This window comes from Pygocentrus nattereri, chromosome 6, assembly GCF_015220715.1.
Source record: "Pygocentrus nattereri isolate fPygNat1 chromosome 6, fPygNat1.pri, whole genome shotgun sequence".
Taxonomy (NCBI): Eukaryota; Metazoa; Chordata; class Actinopteri; order Characiformes; family Serrasalmidae; genus Pygocentrus; species Pygocentrus nattereri.
Window position 1 is genome coordinate 20,960,438 of NC_051216.1, and position 16,996 is coordinate 20,977,433.

A 16,996-nucleotide genomic window follows, 5' to 3' on the forward strand; every position below is an offset into this window, starting at 1 on the left:
CTTGACTACTAAACTACTGATTACTATGGAAAAGTGAATAATAGAATTACTAGAGGAATTCTTATAAAGCTCTTATCTTTTTCAGAAAGGGTAAATAAATTCAATTTAGGAAATAATACCCATATTTTAAAGCTGTTTTGTTTAGTTTAAGTGTCCTTGAGGGTGCATTTTTTTTTCTTAATTAAGCCCATGAGAGATTTTGTTTCCATGCTTTTGAATGATATAAAGCACCCCACATCTTTGCCTGCAATGGCACTGTTTGAAATCAGACAGACCTTTAATCTGAGCTTTTCAACCCGGCTCTGATGTTAGAGCAAAAAAATTACAAACACAAGTTAGGTTTTTATTTTCTTACAGACAAACATGAGGGCTTGAAATGACACTGCAGTTTTTGATCTGTTGTGTTGCACCACTGACAGGCCTGCTTGTACTGAAATTCCAACACAAAGCTTTGCACACAGTGCCCTCTTCTGTTGAAAAACACAACTACATTGTTCTGTATTGCCAGACAAAAAGCCAGTCCTAGAAATGGACTGAATAACTGCATTTCAGACAAAATACTTATGCCTCTTCATATAAAAAACACTCAAACGATCAAACTATGTAACAAAATACAGAAATCTATGAACTTGAGGGCATGTGATCATTTGGACTCTGAGAGAGTTTACAGCACTGTTCAGTAAACAAAAAAAAAAAAGTGTCAGATGTCTGTACGTGTTAAAAACATTTCAATGTAAATCATTTGTTTGGCCATGAGTGTGAAAATGCTGGAAAACGTGTTAGACAACATGTTAAACATTCTCTCTGGAATATAAACAATGCTCATTTAGGGGGTCATTTCCTAGTGCAGAGGGAAATTGCAAATTGAAACCTGGACTTATAAATACTCTTACAAAGTCTTTGGTGCATTTAATTGTGCATGGTACCTCACATGATAACTTGAAAGGGGTTTGAAGGCCTCTGATAGACTCTAATAGAGTTTTGTTCTGAAGCAACAGTAACAGCCCTTCAAGTAACAGAGTCAAGGAGAAAAAGCAAAAAGTTGAGAATCAGAGTGAAAGTTCAGAAATCTTCACTTTGTGCTTCATCGTAAACGTTCAGCAGTCTTCCTGAAGGCGCTCTGTTGCATTCGCAAGTGTCTATGTGTTCTGTTTGTACATACGTGTACTGTATGCATACTACTTCCAGCAGCAGTAACTTCACATAAAAAAATAAATTAAAACTCTCATTCTGGCATTCAGTGACTATAGTGTGGAGTGTGCAGTGTGTGTGAGTGAGTGCATGTCCTCTCAGGTAAACACCCACAGCTGGTATCTGTCTGCCGAGTTGCAGGTGACCAGAGCAGGGTTTTCAAATCGAGCACTGAGACACAGCCTCCACGCCACGTTATAAAACAGCTGGTCCTATAAAGCCAAAAAAAATAATAGAGAAAGGCAATTAGCAACAGTATGCTGGAACCCAGTATGAAAACGAACATTAGGAAAACATCTTACAGACACGCAAGAAAAGACATCTAACCAGGGGTGAGCGATACGGCAAAAATAGATCACGACACTGAAAGACATTCACAGGAGACATTATATTTTTCAAAATTTTGATACATCGGGAGAAATACGTCACAATACACAATGACCAAGATTTCCCATACTCTGCTTCACTGAATCCGAAAGATATTAAAGTTATTATGAAAACAAAGATCTACAGTAATCCATAGTAGATCTATAGTAATACTGCAGGAATTTTGATAGGACCGCGTGTAAAGACACAAAGAACTTTGTTTTCTGCATATTGTATAATTACTCTAAATTTGATGCCTGCATCAAGTCAGGACAAAGTAAGTGTTCAGTTGTTATATATTGTGCTTCATATTGTGCAACAGGTTTTCAATGGCAGACAGGTCTGGACTGCAGGCAGGTGAGTCTATCACCTGTACTGTTACTATAAAGCTACGCTGCTGTAATATGTGCACATGGCTTGGCACTGTCTTGCTGAAACAAGCAGGGATGTCCCTGAAAAAGATGGCGTCTAGAAGGCTGCCTTCACAGATGTGAAGTTACCCATGCCAATAGACGTTTGCTTTTGAGCTTTGCATTGGAGGCAATTGGGATGGTCCTTTTCTTGTTTTACCTGTAGAGCATGATGTCCATTATTTCCATTATTTGAAAGGCTGAATCGTCAGACTACAGCACACACAGCTTCCAAAAGAGCTGTTCACTAACAAGGGGTTTTCCAAAGAATTCCTGATGCAATGTGGCTCTATTCAATACAGAAGCATGTTGTGTTTAATGTACTGCCATCTGAGAGATTGAAAAGTTACAGCCATTATATTCAACTTTTTTGACATTGCAAGTATCTAATTGGGAAGCAACACACACATACAAGACATCTTGTCTTTCTGCTTCTTTCAGTTATATACCTGTAAAAGACAGTTTACAAATCACTGCTTTCTGTTTTTATTCCTTCTGAATTTTACCCACTGTTCCAAAAGAAGTAATGGAATTGCTTTGTGGATTACTATACAACAGTAGGGCTGTGACAATCAGTTACATTAGCAATAGCGTGATCTAGCATTTATTTTTACAATTTATCATGTAATTATATACAAGCAATTTATAATGGCAAACATTTGACTTCATGTACATTAAATTTGTATCTACAAACATATACACACTTGTGAGATCCTGCTGGTGTGGATTTCCTCTTTTTTAGTGGTACAGACAAAAGTGGTTTCAAATAGCTTCCCCTTGTGGAGAATGTTCAGACAGCTGAACATGGCTTTAAAATGACTTACAGATGCCCTGGTTACCACTTTATCAAAGTACTAACCATGCCGATTTGTCAAGAATGTACATTTTAATTGATTGATTTTTTTTAAACTAAGTAATCGTGACGGTGCTAAAACACAGAATTTCGGGAACATTACAGAGGGTAAAAATATTATAGATAATTTGAGAACCACTATAGAAATGAAAGATAAAAATAACACTTTTCCTTTGATGTAGTTTACATTGTGATATCTCCTTCATTGTGTATATCTTTGTGAAGCTATATGTATACCTTGAAACAAAATCTCAGTAAACAAGAACATTTTCTATTAGAACAGGATGTAATATTAGATCTTTTTAATCTGTTCAAGATGTAAAAAACATTCACTTACATATTACTAAAAAAATAAATACATTTTATATATACACACACACACACACACACACACACACACAAATATATATATATATATATATATATATATATATATATATATATATATATATATATATAGTGCACTGTGTAACTGTGTAACTGCCAGAGGATCACACATCAATTTAAAGAAGAAGAATAAGAAGAAACATTTGTGTAAGTGGTCTTAGTAATGTTTCTATAAAGTGTTTGGTGTGTGTGTGTGTGTGTGAGTGGTTATATATATAATTTTGCTTCAAAAAGTGCTGGGGACAAAATCAGGGATCTCAATAAATGATGGATATCTCCAGAATGGTGACTTTACATGGGAAAGTAAAAAAAGGTTCTTAACAGTAATGTTCATACACTGTAAAGGGCAGCTGGCATTTTCAAATGCTGGAAAGAAAATAAAAACAAGAAGTACCAGTGACAAGAAGAGTGACAAGAAGTAACAACATCTTGGATTGGCAGTGATGACTTGCCAGACTCACTGATAAGTCTGTCAGTGAGGGAGAATCTAGTTTTGAGAATGTAAAAGCTGTAGTATAGAAGAGGAGTCATTAGTAAACAGTGTAAGATACAACAGCTCTAAAAAGTTCACTATACCTCACGCAGCTCCCATTTCTGCTCAGCTCCTGTGAAGGTGTTGTGGCCTTTGTACTGACATTCCTCTAGTTTCACTGGCCCATCTTTCCCGTGTAGACAAAGCTCCTTCTGAATGTTGTGTCTGATTTCATGGTGCGTTGAATATTCAAAATACTGTGAGGGATTTTGAAAGAGCAAAATAATAGACATTGAATGCATTGAAAGGTTGACAAGGCTGTTTAAACCTTACATTGCATATGCATTGCTCCTTCTAATTACTGAATATAGTGATTATTAGGTGCACAGATTGCTGACATACATGTTCCCTTGCCCACAAACAGCTTGTATAATTCATAACAAATTATTAAACCTTAAATTACATGTGATATTTTCTCTATACATCCTAAATAAACATACCTACAGCTCAAGCACAGTAATGTGGATTATTTCTTAACCGCCTAAGCCCTATGAGCCTGTATGTCAGCCCACATTTCAATTCCTTGCATAATTATAGAAATTACATGTTAGTTTCAGGAGTAGTTTCATAATAATTACTAGTAGTTACTAAATAATGTTTTAAGGGTCCAATATTCTATAAGATTAATACCCTTTAAGATTAATAAATGAATTACATATCCAAGTCCCAAGGGGTAAAAAAGTTATTAATTAATGCTGCAAAATACATTATACAATACAATAACAGTTTGCTAAACAGACTTTTACTGACTTCATAATGACTGTCACTGGTCACAGGGAGTTAATACCTGGTTGCCCCCCATGCCGTGGCAGGGGTACATGATGAGGGCTTTTCCTCCCTCATTGTTTTCTCCAGCATCCAGACATGAGTCCTTCCCTGCGTTCTTTATCTAGATGGGGAGAGAGCAAGACTGTGTTCATAGTTAGAAACTAAAAGATAAGAGAAATGAGAGTCAGACAGAGAGAAAAAGAAAGAGGAAGAAAGAGAGAGCAGTAAGGCCCAAGCTGTTTAAACATGAAGCCAAGCTTTCTCCAAGACCCTCTGCAGGGAGGGAGGCATAGCGGGAAACCACAGTGGCCAGACACAACATTCTGTGGTCTGGAGGGGTGGAAGGGGGGAGGAAGACAAAGAAAGAGCACGAAAAGAAATGAAAAAAAGAGAGAAAAGAAGAAAGTAAAAGAGCATGAAAGAGACAAAGAAAAGAATGAAGGAGAAGAGAAAGAAAGAAAAGGAGAAATAAAAAAAATGAGCGAGGCAGAGAGCGAGAGAGAAAAAACATGAAGAGAGCAAGAGAGGAGGGAGAGAGAAAAAATAAAAAGATAGAGGGGAGTGGAGAGAGAGGGGGAGAAAATGAAAGAGAATAAGAGAAGAGATTAAATAAAGAGTGAGAAGGATAAAAAGAAATAATTACAAAAAGTATGAGAGGAAAAATCAAAAGACAGAATGAGAAAAGACTTAAGTAGAGAGAGTAGAAAAGAGAAAATGAAAGTAGAGGGGGTGAGGGAGAGAGAATGAAAAAGTGGGAGAGAAAGAAAGACAAAAAACAGGAGATAGAGAGAAAGAAAATGAAAAGAGAGGAGAGAAAGGGAGAGAGGGAGAGATCAGAATGAGACAAATAAGAAAAAGATGGAAAGAATGAGCAAAGTGAAAAAGACAGGTTGCGAGAGTGAAAGAAGAATCTCTGACACTGCACACACACGTGCACACGCGCACACTTACCGCGCCAAACTGCAGCGGGTTAAGATCGGGCATGAAGACCTCGGGATACACGTTCTTCAAATACCAGGAGAAGCTCTTACATTGTAGCCTCTCCCGGAGGTCTAAACGCTTGGAGACGTCTCCGAATGATCTCTGTGAAAACAGCCCCAGACTGCCATTAACCAAGAGGGTGAGGGAGTTAGGTGGGGGGAATGGGGGCTCATTTCTGAAGCAGCCTTTGAACCAGGAGGAGATCATCTATTCAGGCTGCCCACAGGCCGTATGTGGAACCGCTTTTAAGCAGTCTTTCCTCTCAGGTTATGGACTTGTGGCAGGTCTTGGCTACATATTGTAATTCGGGTGAGGGATTTCCGTGGTTAGGGCCATGAAAGAGCAGCAAGTCTTGGCTTGGCTTGGCTTGAGGTTAAGAATCTGGCATGGTGCCTTTAAAACCAGCTCAACATTGCTAAATGACCAAGCATATTTCCACAGCAAATACGCAGCCACAAATTTTTAAAATGTCAGAACAGAAGACAATTTCTCAGCAATGATGGTAAATATACAGAGTACATATAGTATAGAGTTGCATATTATGCATATCTTGGCCATCACTACCTCAAAAAAGATTAAAATCTCTGGGATTTTCCTGGTTAAGTAAAGGACAGACAAATAAACATGCTAAAATAAAATAAAACATTGTGTATACACAGTGTAATATCATCTTTCATTCCACATGCTGAAAAAAGCTCTCAGGGTAATTATAGACCAAATAGTGACATTTTAGAGAAGGAAAAAATTAAAGGGCTTAAAACTCACAACCACCTCTCCTTCTCTTTCTCCCTCTCTCTGGCCTGAGAGACATATTAATGACAGTCAGATGAAAGCACTGCTGGGGGAACGTCTTACACCCTTGTTGTTTCAACCAAGCATGGTTACAAAGAGGCCATGCTCAGCAACTACAGACACATCCTGTTAAGCATGCAGTGTGACCTAATGTACTTTATAACTTACTCAACCTCAGCCCAGGTCAGATAGACAAACATTCCAGGCTAGAGTGGTTACAGATCAAGCTTAATAGACCGTGGACTAAAGATCATGTTCCTTTGGAAGATCTCCAGTCAGAAAGTGTTTCATACTATTTCAATTCAAAACCAGGCATAAAGTAAACATTATAGTATTACAAAGGCCAAAGAATAATATGTATGAAAGCATTTATTTTTCTATTTTGTTCTCAGTTATTCAACACTGTCCAACATGGGCTTTACAGGCCTTTTTTTTTTTAGACACATGAAGCAGGATGGTTCTTTTGTTCAATTTTTTTTTTCTAGTTTGACCTTGACCAAAGCAAAGTGTTTGTAGACACCCATGCAAAACTAATGACAAATGGAATAAATGTTTAGAAACACAGTTTTACCTCTTTAGCCATCTGTGCGGCCTGCTGGTTTCTACGGTAGAAGATCTCCTTATAGTCATCCATCCAGACTTCGGCCAACCGCACCTGGTTACGAGCGATCACCTGTGTGCCCTTGGGGAAGGTGTGTGGGCTTTTGGTGCGGAACACATGACCTACGATGGAGCAGGGGATGATCTCCAGCTGCCCCCCACACTGCCACACCTGCAGGTAGGAAGAAAAGGAGGGAACATACCTCAGATGCAATCAAAATACTTAAAACTTTTGAATAACTAGGTAAATACTACACTGAGAAACTCAGAGAAACCTGTTAGTATTCAGAAAAAAAGCCAGGAAATATCCCAACATTTCAACTTTAAATCTGATAGACTTCCAGTGGCATCATGAAAACTACCAGTGTATTAACCTACTATGTTGCCCTTGGAGCCATAACATGTCACACTTACTGCATGCAGACACAAGTCCCAGATTTCTCCCTCACACAACACACCAGCATAACTGTTCCAGATATTTAGCCATATGCCAGTCCTTAGTAACGTCATTGATAAAAACATGTTAAAAACCACTACCTAAACAAGAATAACTTCTGCTTTGTGGTGGAGAAGCTGAGGATACATTTTGCTCTCTCTCTTACCCTGAAGGACATTTCAATGTTCTCTCCTCCCCAAATCTCCATCTCCTCATCATAACTCCCAATGTGGTAGAAGTAATCTTTAGAAATGGAGAAAAGTCCCCCTGCAAATGCTGGTGTTCTGTACATCACAGAAAACAACTAAATTAAAGGGGTGATTTCTTTTTATAATTATAGATAAGCATAAGCACTTGTTTACAATACTTTGTCAAAGCAGTTTGTGTACAATTTCTAACCTATAAACAGAGACAGAGCCTGAAATAACTGGCCCAGATATTGTGTGAGACAGTTTGTTTATGGGATCTTACTTGATGGGGTAGGTTTCGTCTTTGCGTCTTTGTTTTTCATGTTCGGGCAGACTCTCCCAGCCAAAGGACAAGCCCCAGTCGAAGTTGCCCCGGTTGTGGTTCTGCCCATATGGAGAAGGCTTCATGAACTCAAACGTGTTCAGGTCAATAGTGGTAATGTCTGGGCTCACCACTGCTGTGTAGTTCTCTGCTATCCGGGCCAGCAGAGGCTCCAGCCAACCATGCAAGCACTCACCTATACAAATAGAGCACGTTCGTGAGGGGGAAAAAAAGGCAATACACAACCACTACAAAAGAAGTAGGACTGCCGGGCTGCCACAATTACTTAATCGAACAATGACTCAATTAAAAAAATAAATTAGAATTTGCTGTCATAATGAAATGGCCATGATGAGTTACCAATCTGCATGATAATTATGAACATTTAAAATCCTCCACTGGTTGCTTAGAGTAAAAAACAGCTTGATGTTGACACCAATCTATATGCATTTTTCACCACATTGTAGGTTTCTACAATACCGTATAAAGTCAGAGACCAACCTTCATTCATTTACTTTCCAGTTAAAATGACCATTAAGTGCAAGTTACTCATTTTCAGGAGAAAATTCAGAGAGTATTAGATACAAATTAATACACTTATTTTGAATCCAATATCCTCAGAAAGATAACTGAAAAAACAGGAGTTTTCAAAAAATGTAAAAGAATTATTTAAGATATTGAGAAAATGACAACCACAGAAGGCCTGGTAGACCACCAAAACTGTCAACATCAGATAAACAGTACTTATAGCTTCATCTTTGAGAGAGAGGAGAAATCAAGCTTCACTCCTGCTTCAGATCTGATAAAAATCCACAGGTGTTTCTGTCCATCCTTCAATTATGAAAAGACATCTGAGGCTGGACACAAAACACTAAAAGCCTTGACCTTATTTTTTAGAAAAAAGAAGATAAACTAGATTAACTCTCTCCCAATAAAGTGGTTTGGCAAATAATTAGTAGATGACCAAATGACCTGATTACAAAAATAAACCACAGAGATAGCACTATTTATGCCTTCGAAAGTATTATAGCTTCTGACCAATTCCATGACCCAAAGACACCTCAACAGTGTCACAGCGATTCTAATCATGCCCTAGCACACCATGCTTGTTAGGTGCTGGTGTGTTGGTCAATTATTCCATAAACAGCACAAACAGTGGGTGAAGCCACACTGCATACCAGGAGCAATATTTACCAGCCTAAACTAAACCAGCCTGACACAGATCAGCATTCTTTCCCAGTGAGAGGCGTCATGACCGACCACAGCCAAGATGGCTGTTTGTTTTACATGAGGACAGGCCCTGCAGTGGTGTGTGGCTGAATGCGCTGCAAACTACAGTGTGGGACTGTATGAGGGTGTAAATGGCAGGGTGACCCTGACTGCTCTGGACTCATGATGATTCAGCATTTTTATCACATCAGAGATATGCACTTACAGTGGGCGTCCAAGAAGGTGAGGGTGTCACCGGTGGCAACGGAGGCTCCTAGCAGACGAGCAGTAATGAGGCCTTTTCTTTCGAGCTGCCGCACCACACGTACAATATGTAGCTGCTTCAGGTACTCATCCAACTCCACCTTTAGTCGCTCTGTAAGAGGAAGCATGCGGTATGTTAGCATAATACTACAGTTGTGACTCCATCAAGGACCCCCTGTATCACTAAAACAGAATATACCTGGTTTCATTCTTTAAGTAAAGGATATATTTATTTAAGTGTATAAGCTATACATTTATTCCCACCCCATTATAAGCCAATTAAAATAGGCAGTAGTGACTGCAGTTTTTGTGGCTGTGTAATACATACCAGTTTTGAAAGAATGACTATGAGATTAAACACAGTCACTAAATTACATTTTCATCATTTAAGAAATATTGCTAAAATTTGTTCTTTTCTATCCCAGAGGGACACAGAGAACTTGTTCATTACAGTAATGTTCTTTTTACTGGGCTTCCTAAGGAAACAGTTCACCCTCTACAACTGGTATAAAATGCAGTAGCACGGATCCTAACGCAAACAGAAAAGAGCTTAAATCAGCCTCAGTTTTAAAAGAACTGCACTGGCTACCTGTATCTTTTCAGATAAAGTCTGAAGTTCTGTTACTAACCTTTAAAGCTCTAAATGGCCTTAAAGCACCTGCATACCTCACAGAATATCTGTCTGCTAATGTTCCAACTCGTGATCTTGGATCTGCAGATACTGGCCTTCTGCAAATACCTTCTTAAATGCTTAAAGGCTAAATTTTAATTTCAATTAAAATTTCACAACTGTCAAAACTGGAATGCTGAGACTTAAACTCAGGGATTAATATTCAATTTACAATTATGGATTTTCCTCACTTTCCACTTTAAACATCACCCTGAAGAGATTTTACACAGCTCACTTAAGGTGAAAAAGAAAACTTAAGGTCGTAATTCTCTTGAAAATCTTTTTGCAAGTCACCATTGTTTCTTATGGACTCCCCAAAGACAGGATGAGTCTGAGCTTAATGAGCAATGACCATTTTATTACACTGTGCCTTTATGCATTAACATCATAACCTTAATGGCTAAAGATTTGTCCATGTAGGACACATGGAAACATTCTTCACTGATTCTGAGTAAACTGGCTTGCAGACTTACAGCTGGCCGTCTTTAGAGGAAGCTGACACTGTGTTAAGTGAGGGAGAGAAGTACAGACACATAGAAACAAAGAGAAAGAAAATAACAGAACAGTCTATGACAGTCCTAGTTCTGGACCACTTTCCCTGTGTACGTTTGGTATTTCAACCCCTCAGACACACATATGATCTAATTTGCCAATTAATGAGCACTTCATGGGCTAAACTGCACATGTTAAAAGCTAAAAAAGTGTATGCTGGGGACCCACTGTCCCCACTGAAGGTAAGTAAGTCATGACCCATGTTCTATGGTATCACTCCAAATAACCATTTTTGACACCTTTAACAGTGCATCAAACAGACAAGAGTGAGTGTGTAAATAAGAGGGAGAAAAAGTGAAGGGGGGGGGGGCGAGAGAGAGCGAGCGAGAGAACCTTACTGATTCACATTCATCCCTGTGGCAATCTGCCAGTCCCTGTCTGAGCGCTCTCTGGGTGTTCACTTTTATGACTGAATCCCAACAGTGGGGCTGTTCCTTCCAGGTGATTGAGAGAAGAAAGCAGAGTGCAAAGCAAGCTGTAGTCCCCATAGGCTCATTTTCTCTCTCTTCCTTTCAGCCTAGGGCCAGTTATACAAGCTCACGGCATCTGTCTCCCGCTAAACACCCCCATGGCCACTACAAAGGCCCCTGAAGGAAAGCTTTCATGAGCCGTTCTGCTTCCTGCTCTATAGGCCTTCATGAGCCAGGGGTCTATGAATCCCAGCCAGAGGGCTGCACAGAGGAACCACCTGACTGAATGTAGATCGCAGTGAAAAAACAGTGTGGTCCTGCAGGGCTGGGTGCTAAAGGCTAGTTACCGTCTGTGCTGGCGTCATCCACTAGGATGACCTCCTTGAGCAGTAGGGCAGGAGAGGTATGAAGCACGCTGTAGACTGTCCGCAATAATGTGCTCCATGCCTCGTTGTGGAACACGATAATCACACTCGTGGTCGGCAAGGGTGGGCAGCGCCGGAATGTCTGCTCTATGCATCTAAAGTGGAGAGAGAGAGAAAAAGAGAAAGGGGGAGAAAAAAATGATGGTGAGAATAGACAGAGCAAGAGCGATCTATGCCATTCTTCTATGGCCATAAAAGCAGGGCGTATGGCCATAAGGTGAATACATCCGTGAAAGGTCTGTGGTGCAGTAGATGACCAGCGCTCTTTACAACAGAAAAGAACAATAAACTTTGGATTGGTACTCTGTAAAATGCCAGTCAAAATAGTAGAGACAAGAACAGACTTGTGTAATTAACCAAACAAAACTGAACCTCTTCCTCCTCTCCTCTTTCTCGCTTCAATCAGCCACATTAACTGGGCAGACATGCTGAAACAACGTCTCAGGAAAAAGCCAGTCTGTGGTTTTTCAGAACCGTCTTAAATAACGGCAGCAGCCAAATCTATAAAGCATGTTTGGGTTTCAGCCTCTCCGTCTTCTGGAAATGGAAATATGTATGCTATCGCTATTTTTCAAAGGTGTTTTTTGTATCTATTATTTTTCTGTTGGCTTTGACATGATGAGAATGAGACCTGCTAGCCAGTTCTCATAGAGACCACTACAGATTACACTAGGACATCACTAGATGGTGCTACACTTACAAATCAACCAACAATGACATGATCGAGCAGAATACTAGATTGAATTACATATTTGTACAAGAGCCAACTGGAATGCATGTAATTCCAGTAGCCTACACATTACTAATCATTAAATGCAACGATTCCTGATGGCAGTGCAAATGCAGACCACTCTTTATGACTCTGTGTAGGCCTAGTCTTTTATTACAACCAGAAAAATACCTTGATTCTGCCAAATGTTACGTTGTAAACCAAATAAAGGGAGGTATCTTTTATTAAGTAAGACAATTTGGGGCCCCACTGGTTATTTTTAGCAGCAGCAGAGCTCATGAAGTAACGTTTCAGTTAAATACTTTGACTTAACATAATGTTACATTATAACTTAAATAAAGTGAGGTTTTCTCACTGTCTAAGAAACTGTTGACCCCCACTTACTATTGTAGCTTTAGTGTTGTTCATGAGGGGATTAAAAAGTGCTCACTCTCCTCCTTTAAGATCACCGTAAATCGGAAATCACAATGACTGAAAGGTGAAGAACATGGGAAGGGAAAGTTATTACAGGTTAATTCTTTATTTCTTTTACATTATTACATATTATTTTTCCTGCCCACTGGTGCATGGTGATGTAACCAAATTTAGAAACTATTTAAGTATAATCACTTTTCTTTATAATACAGTTTTATGCACCAAAAAATGGTCATAATTCATTTTTACAACTATTTTTCATGCTCTCTTTATACATTAGAATTAAAGCAGCTGTTCTTGTTATTCTGCCTTTAAGACTGATATGAATTAACTTTGTTCTGATTGGTTGTGCAGTATTGAATCTTATACAGAATGCACTCAGAACAGAAACACTCCTTACAACTTCAGCATGAATGGGTGGGGGTAAGCTGCTGTAGGCTGAACAGGTGTATATACATAAATGAGTTGGTTTTTCATGACAAACATTTACAACAAAATGGCCCGTTTTTGAAGCTTAGTTTCCATATAAGGACTGGAGGGATGACGGAGTGAATGGTGCAGGTTCAACAATATTTACATATTATTTCAAACTCTGATTTAAAAAAAAGACAGAAATTCAGTTTTCCACTATGGGGCATTTAAATGACATATGAGGAATCGTGATTAATATAAACAGGAATGCAAATTAACAAAGCAAATAAAGATTCATTTCGATTTCAGTTATAGTTGGTCAGTGAATATGTCTGGGGTCAGAAGTTTACTTCCTTAGTTTTGTGCTGCTTAAGCAACACAGCTTAGGTACCTAACAAGTAATGGAAGCTCATACCTCACCAATCAGCACTGTACCAACTGCATACCTAAATCATTGCAACTTGCCTTAACCTAAGGGTGGGTGATATGGCAAAAAAAATTCATATCATGAGAGTCAATATATATATATATACACTACTATATTTTTGACAAGCAGACATAATGCACTAGTAGTGCAACATTTAAAAACAGCTCTGAAAAACTGAGTAGTCTACAATGTTTATTCTATGATTCACATACTGTACTGCACTAAATCCAGTTAAGCAGGCCTAGTTATAATGAACTGACGACACCCACAATACACTCAGAAACTGCATCACTTATCACCATAACAAAATATATCATGATAATGATAAAATATCATTCTACTTCCCACCCCTGTTCTTTTATCTTAGATTTGCTTATGTCTATGACAATCTAAGACACACTTAAGTCTACATATAATTGCTGTCCATTAAAAAAAACAAAAAACACAAGAACCAGCAAAATGGTAACTTTACAAGAGAGGGGAAAAATGTTATTTACTTTGAATGTAAGTTAATGTGAAGATGTCTTATTTCAAGCAATTGGAAGAATTATGTTGGTCTGCTCAAAAACAAAATCTTCACACTATGTACAGGAGAGCTGCTGTGTTCAAACTGCAATTATATATATATGTGATGTTTTTAACAAATGTAATGTTGTTCCTTTTAAGGATGAGAGAAAATTGTGTAACCTTCCGCATAGGTTTTGCTTTAAAGCACAATGACATTGGGCTACCTACTCTGGAGGTCTGGTATCAGGACCGAGGTCTCTGCTGAGTGAGATGCGGTCACTAGCGTACAGGTTAAAGCAGTGTTTCTCCTCGCCTCGCTCCTTCTCCTTCTGCTCCTCTGGGCTCAAGTTCTCTGTGTGAAAGGGTGTCCCCGAGGCCCCTGGGGCGCTGGGGTTTTGCGGGGGTCTCTCCAGCACAGGCTTCAGTTCAGCAGCCGTGTAGTAACCAGGCAGACATGTCTGGCTGCCCCTGCTCTCCTGCTGCCTGACCGGGGCTCTAATCTGCATCTTTGGCATGGCGTCCCTGAAGTTATTCACCGCCCCCATTACCATGCCCAGCACAACGTCCCGTTTCCCCACGATCCCCTTCAGCCACGGCTCCTCCTCCTCCTGTGGGCCCTGACTGACCACCTCTCTCTGCATCAGGAACACAAACGTCACAAACACCAGTGCCACAATGGCAAGCTTCCATGGATGCAAGCGCCTGCGCAGCAGCCTGCGAAACACCGTCATTCTTATGTGGTGGGAGTGAAAAGAGGCGTGTGTGTGAGTTTAGAGTGCTCCAGATAAAACTTCACCTGACACACACCCTCTGAGTAACATCCATGACTGCTAAACCTGCAACAAAGAAAGAAAGAAGAAGGGTGGTGACAAATTCAGTGTAAACACAACCTTAAGAGTGTCTGGTTTTATTCAATTACAGTCCTCAGAACATTGTAACAACTGAGTATACACTTGAAGGAGGAAAAACCTTTTACTACTTTTACTCCAATTCCAACATCTAGGTTATCCAAAATAAATGTTTTCAATAATATTTAAGACCTTTTTCAGGGTGGCTGGGAAATTATTCTCCAGGAGAGAAAAATGTTTTCATGAGCACGTTACGCCTTTTCATGCATCCTCTAGGAATTGGCCATGAAGGTTACTCACTTCCCAAAATTACAACATGTCACTGTAACCAGTGGAAAAGTCTATTCATAACATCTGAGATTCTGAAAATCACTGTTCTCTACACTTGGGAACACATATGGTAAATGAGCCAGTGATATAGACTTATCCTGTCATGATTAGGGCTTGAACAAAAGCCAGATACCTCCAGCCTGGTGCAGAATAGCAGCTGAGATGTCCAGCTTGTCAGTATTACACACAACAGTCAGCATGAGAATGAGACTCAGGCATTATCATATCAACCACAGTCTTACCCGCACTGTTGCCAAAACGAATGGAGCGCCAGTTAAAATAATTATAATAATCCACTTTTCATCCAGTGGTCTGAAGCACGGTCCCGAGGCAGAATCCAGCTGACCCCGAACCAGATCAAATCCCCAGGATTATCCCGCAGTGAGAGAGTTTCAGTAATCTCGACACACTACTTCCGTCTCGTTGGATCCAGGTGCGCTACTTACAGGTAGTGGGTGGAACGCAACTCCTCCCACGCATGCGCATTAGACGCCACCCATCGTCACCCATTCACGCCAAAATTGTAACTTCAGTTCATAACACAGGTTATCGTAATGAAACAACCAAAGGTTCGTAATTAACAGAATAGCCTTGATATAAAAAAAAAACTTAAGAAGAAATGATCAAATAAAGCGACATCCTTTCCATTTTTAAAGTCAAATAAATGAATCCTAAATTCCTCAGCGTGGCTCTCGGAGGGTGTCCATAATCTCAGTGAACACGGGGACTGTGTTACAGCGGGAAAGTGAGCAAACGGAGTGAAGTTCAATTAAGCCGGCTTTACTGCGGCCGCTCACTCACTGAACGCCACTGCTGGGAAAGTTTTATTCCGCCCGTATTCAGTCTAGCCACTCCTCCTGCGTCAGGATTGGTTTAGTCGTTCACGTTCATAACCAGTCGCGATTACTATGTACAATTCTAACCAATAACAGAGCAGAACGCAGAATCCTAATGACCAATCCTAGTTCAGAGGGCGGGGCTTTCCTGAATATGGGTGGGAAAAAACCGCATCGAATCACGCTCCCTCACACTAACGGTGAAGAATCTCGAAGAATCCAGAGGAAACTTCGAACCGTGAGCCTGACAAAAGCATCTCACACGGTCATATGAACCGAAATTCAATGTTTTACTGACTAAAAACTTTGTTAAGTAGGTCAATCACACGTGTGAAGGAAACTTCTTTGAGGAACATTTTGCCGTTAGCAGCTCTCGCGGAGGTCCGAATCTCTTAGCAACCGCGATGACTGACATTCTCAGCGACAACAAAGTGAGGAAGGAAAAGGGAGACTGAGTTTACTTTCTCCTTTCAGACACTTAACCCCCTAAAGTATATTAAAATTAAAAGAACCTTACCGTGCTACACCTACAAGTTTGTATCAATCCACCATGTTCGCGTTTGCCGTGTCACCGTGCACATGGAATTCATGAAGAGCTCGGTGCTTGCGGGGGTAAAGAAAAGAAAGCGGACACGATCGCCATCTGAGAGGGAAAAGCAGCGGGGTGGTTTTGAGTCATCAGCTACAGGCGAACATCTTCCGCCAAAAAGGGGTACTAGCCCCAAATCTACCGTGACTTCCCCCCTCCGCTCTCACTGGCACCTCGCTGAACAGGCAGAGCTGGGGAGGTGCAGCCAATGCTCAATTAAAAAAGTACCAGTGCATTCTCAAAAAACATGGCTCTTCATTGGCTCTTTAGTAAAGGCAGTGGTTCTATTTAGAAGCATTAATACTCAAATAACCATCTGCATGCTTAAAGGGTTCTTTGCATGTAGAAACGTTCTTCAGATTGTTGGAGAATGTGCTGTGTATAGTTCTTAGTAGGACCTTGGAAATGGTTCTATATTGCGATAAAAAGGCAGTTCTCCTATTGTTACATACTTGACACTGTAACAGCAGCAGAGCCCCTTTTGCTGCTAGATAGAACGGTTTTCTAAAAGGTTACATAAAGAACCATATACATGGCATATAAACAGT

At 39.9% G+C, this 16,996-nt stretch overlaps 1 protein-coding gene across 7 annotated transcripts; it reads right to left on the minus strand.

The window, feature by feature from the left end:
* Positions 1 to 258: 258 nt before the first annotated feature.
* Positions 259 to 16,995, minus strand: galnt3 (UDP-N-acetyl-alpha-D-galactosamine:polypeptide N-acetylgalactosaminyltransferase 3 (GalNAc-T3)). Of its 7 annotated transcripts, none has more exons than XM_037539322.1 (12): positions 16,377 to 16,995; positions 14,653 to 14,681; positions 14,074 to 14,480; positions 11,279 to 11,451; positions 9,262 to 9,411; positions 7,788 to 8,022; positions 7,483 to 7,600; positions 6,852 to 7,052; positions 5,459 to 5,590; positions 4,527 to 4,628; positions 3,784 to 3,936; positions 259 to 1,403 (listed from the first exon to the last, which is right to left on the minus strand). In XM_037539322.1, the coding sequence occupies exons 2-12, from the start codon at positions 14,668 to 14,670 to the stop codon at positions 1,290 to 1,292; spliced, it is 1,803 nt and encodes a 600-aa protein (XP_037395219.1). In that variant the 5' UTR covers positions 14,671 to 14,681; positions 16,377 to 16,995; the 3' UTR covers positions 259 to 1,289. The 7 variants fall into 7 exon arrangements, with proteins under 7 accessions (XP_037395219.1, XP_037395220.1, XP_037395216.1 ...); XM_037539323.1 differs by lacking the exon at positions 16,377 to 16,995 and adding an exon at positions 15,266 to 16,365; XM_037539319.1 differs by having other exon boundaries at positions 14,074 to 14,681.
* Position 16,996: the final 1 nt, after the last annotated feature.

What these genes read in the sequence shown, in the direction of transcription:
- galnt3 (XM_037539319.1), bottom strand. Translation starts at nt 14,576, where the DNA reads ATGACGGTGTTTCGCAGGCTGCTGCGCAGGCGCTTGCATCCATGGAAG. An exon ending in ACCCGCTGCAGTTTGGCGCG is followed by an intron (nt 4,629 to 5,458) that starts GTAAGTGTGCGC and finishes CTCCCCATCTAG; the next exon opens with ATAAAGAACGCAGGGAAGGA. An exon ending in AGAAATGGGAGCTGCGTGAG is followed by an intron (nt 1,404 to 3,783) that starts GTATAGTGAACT and finishes TTGGCTTTATAG; the next exon opens with GACCAGCTGTTTTATAACGT.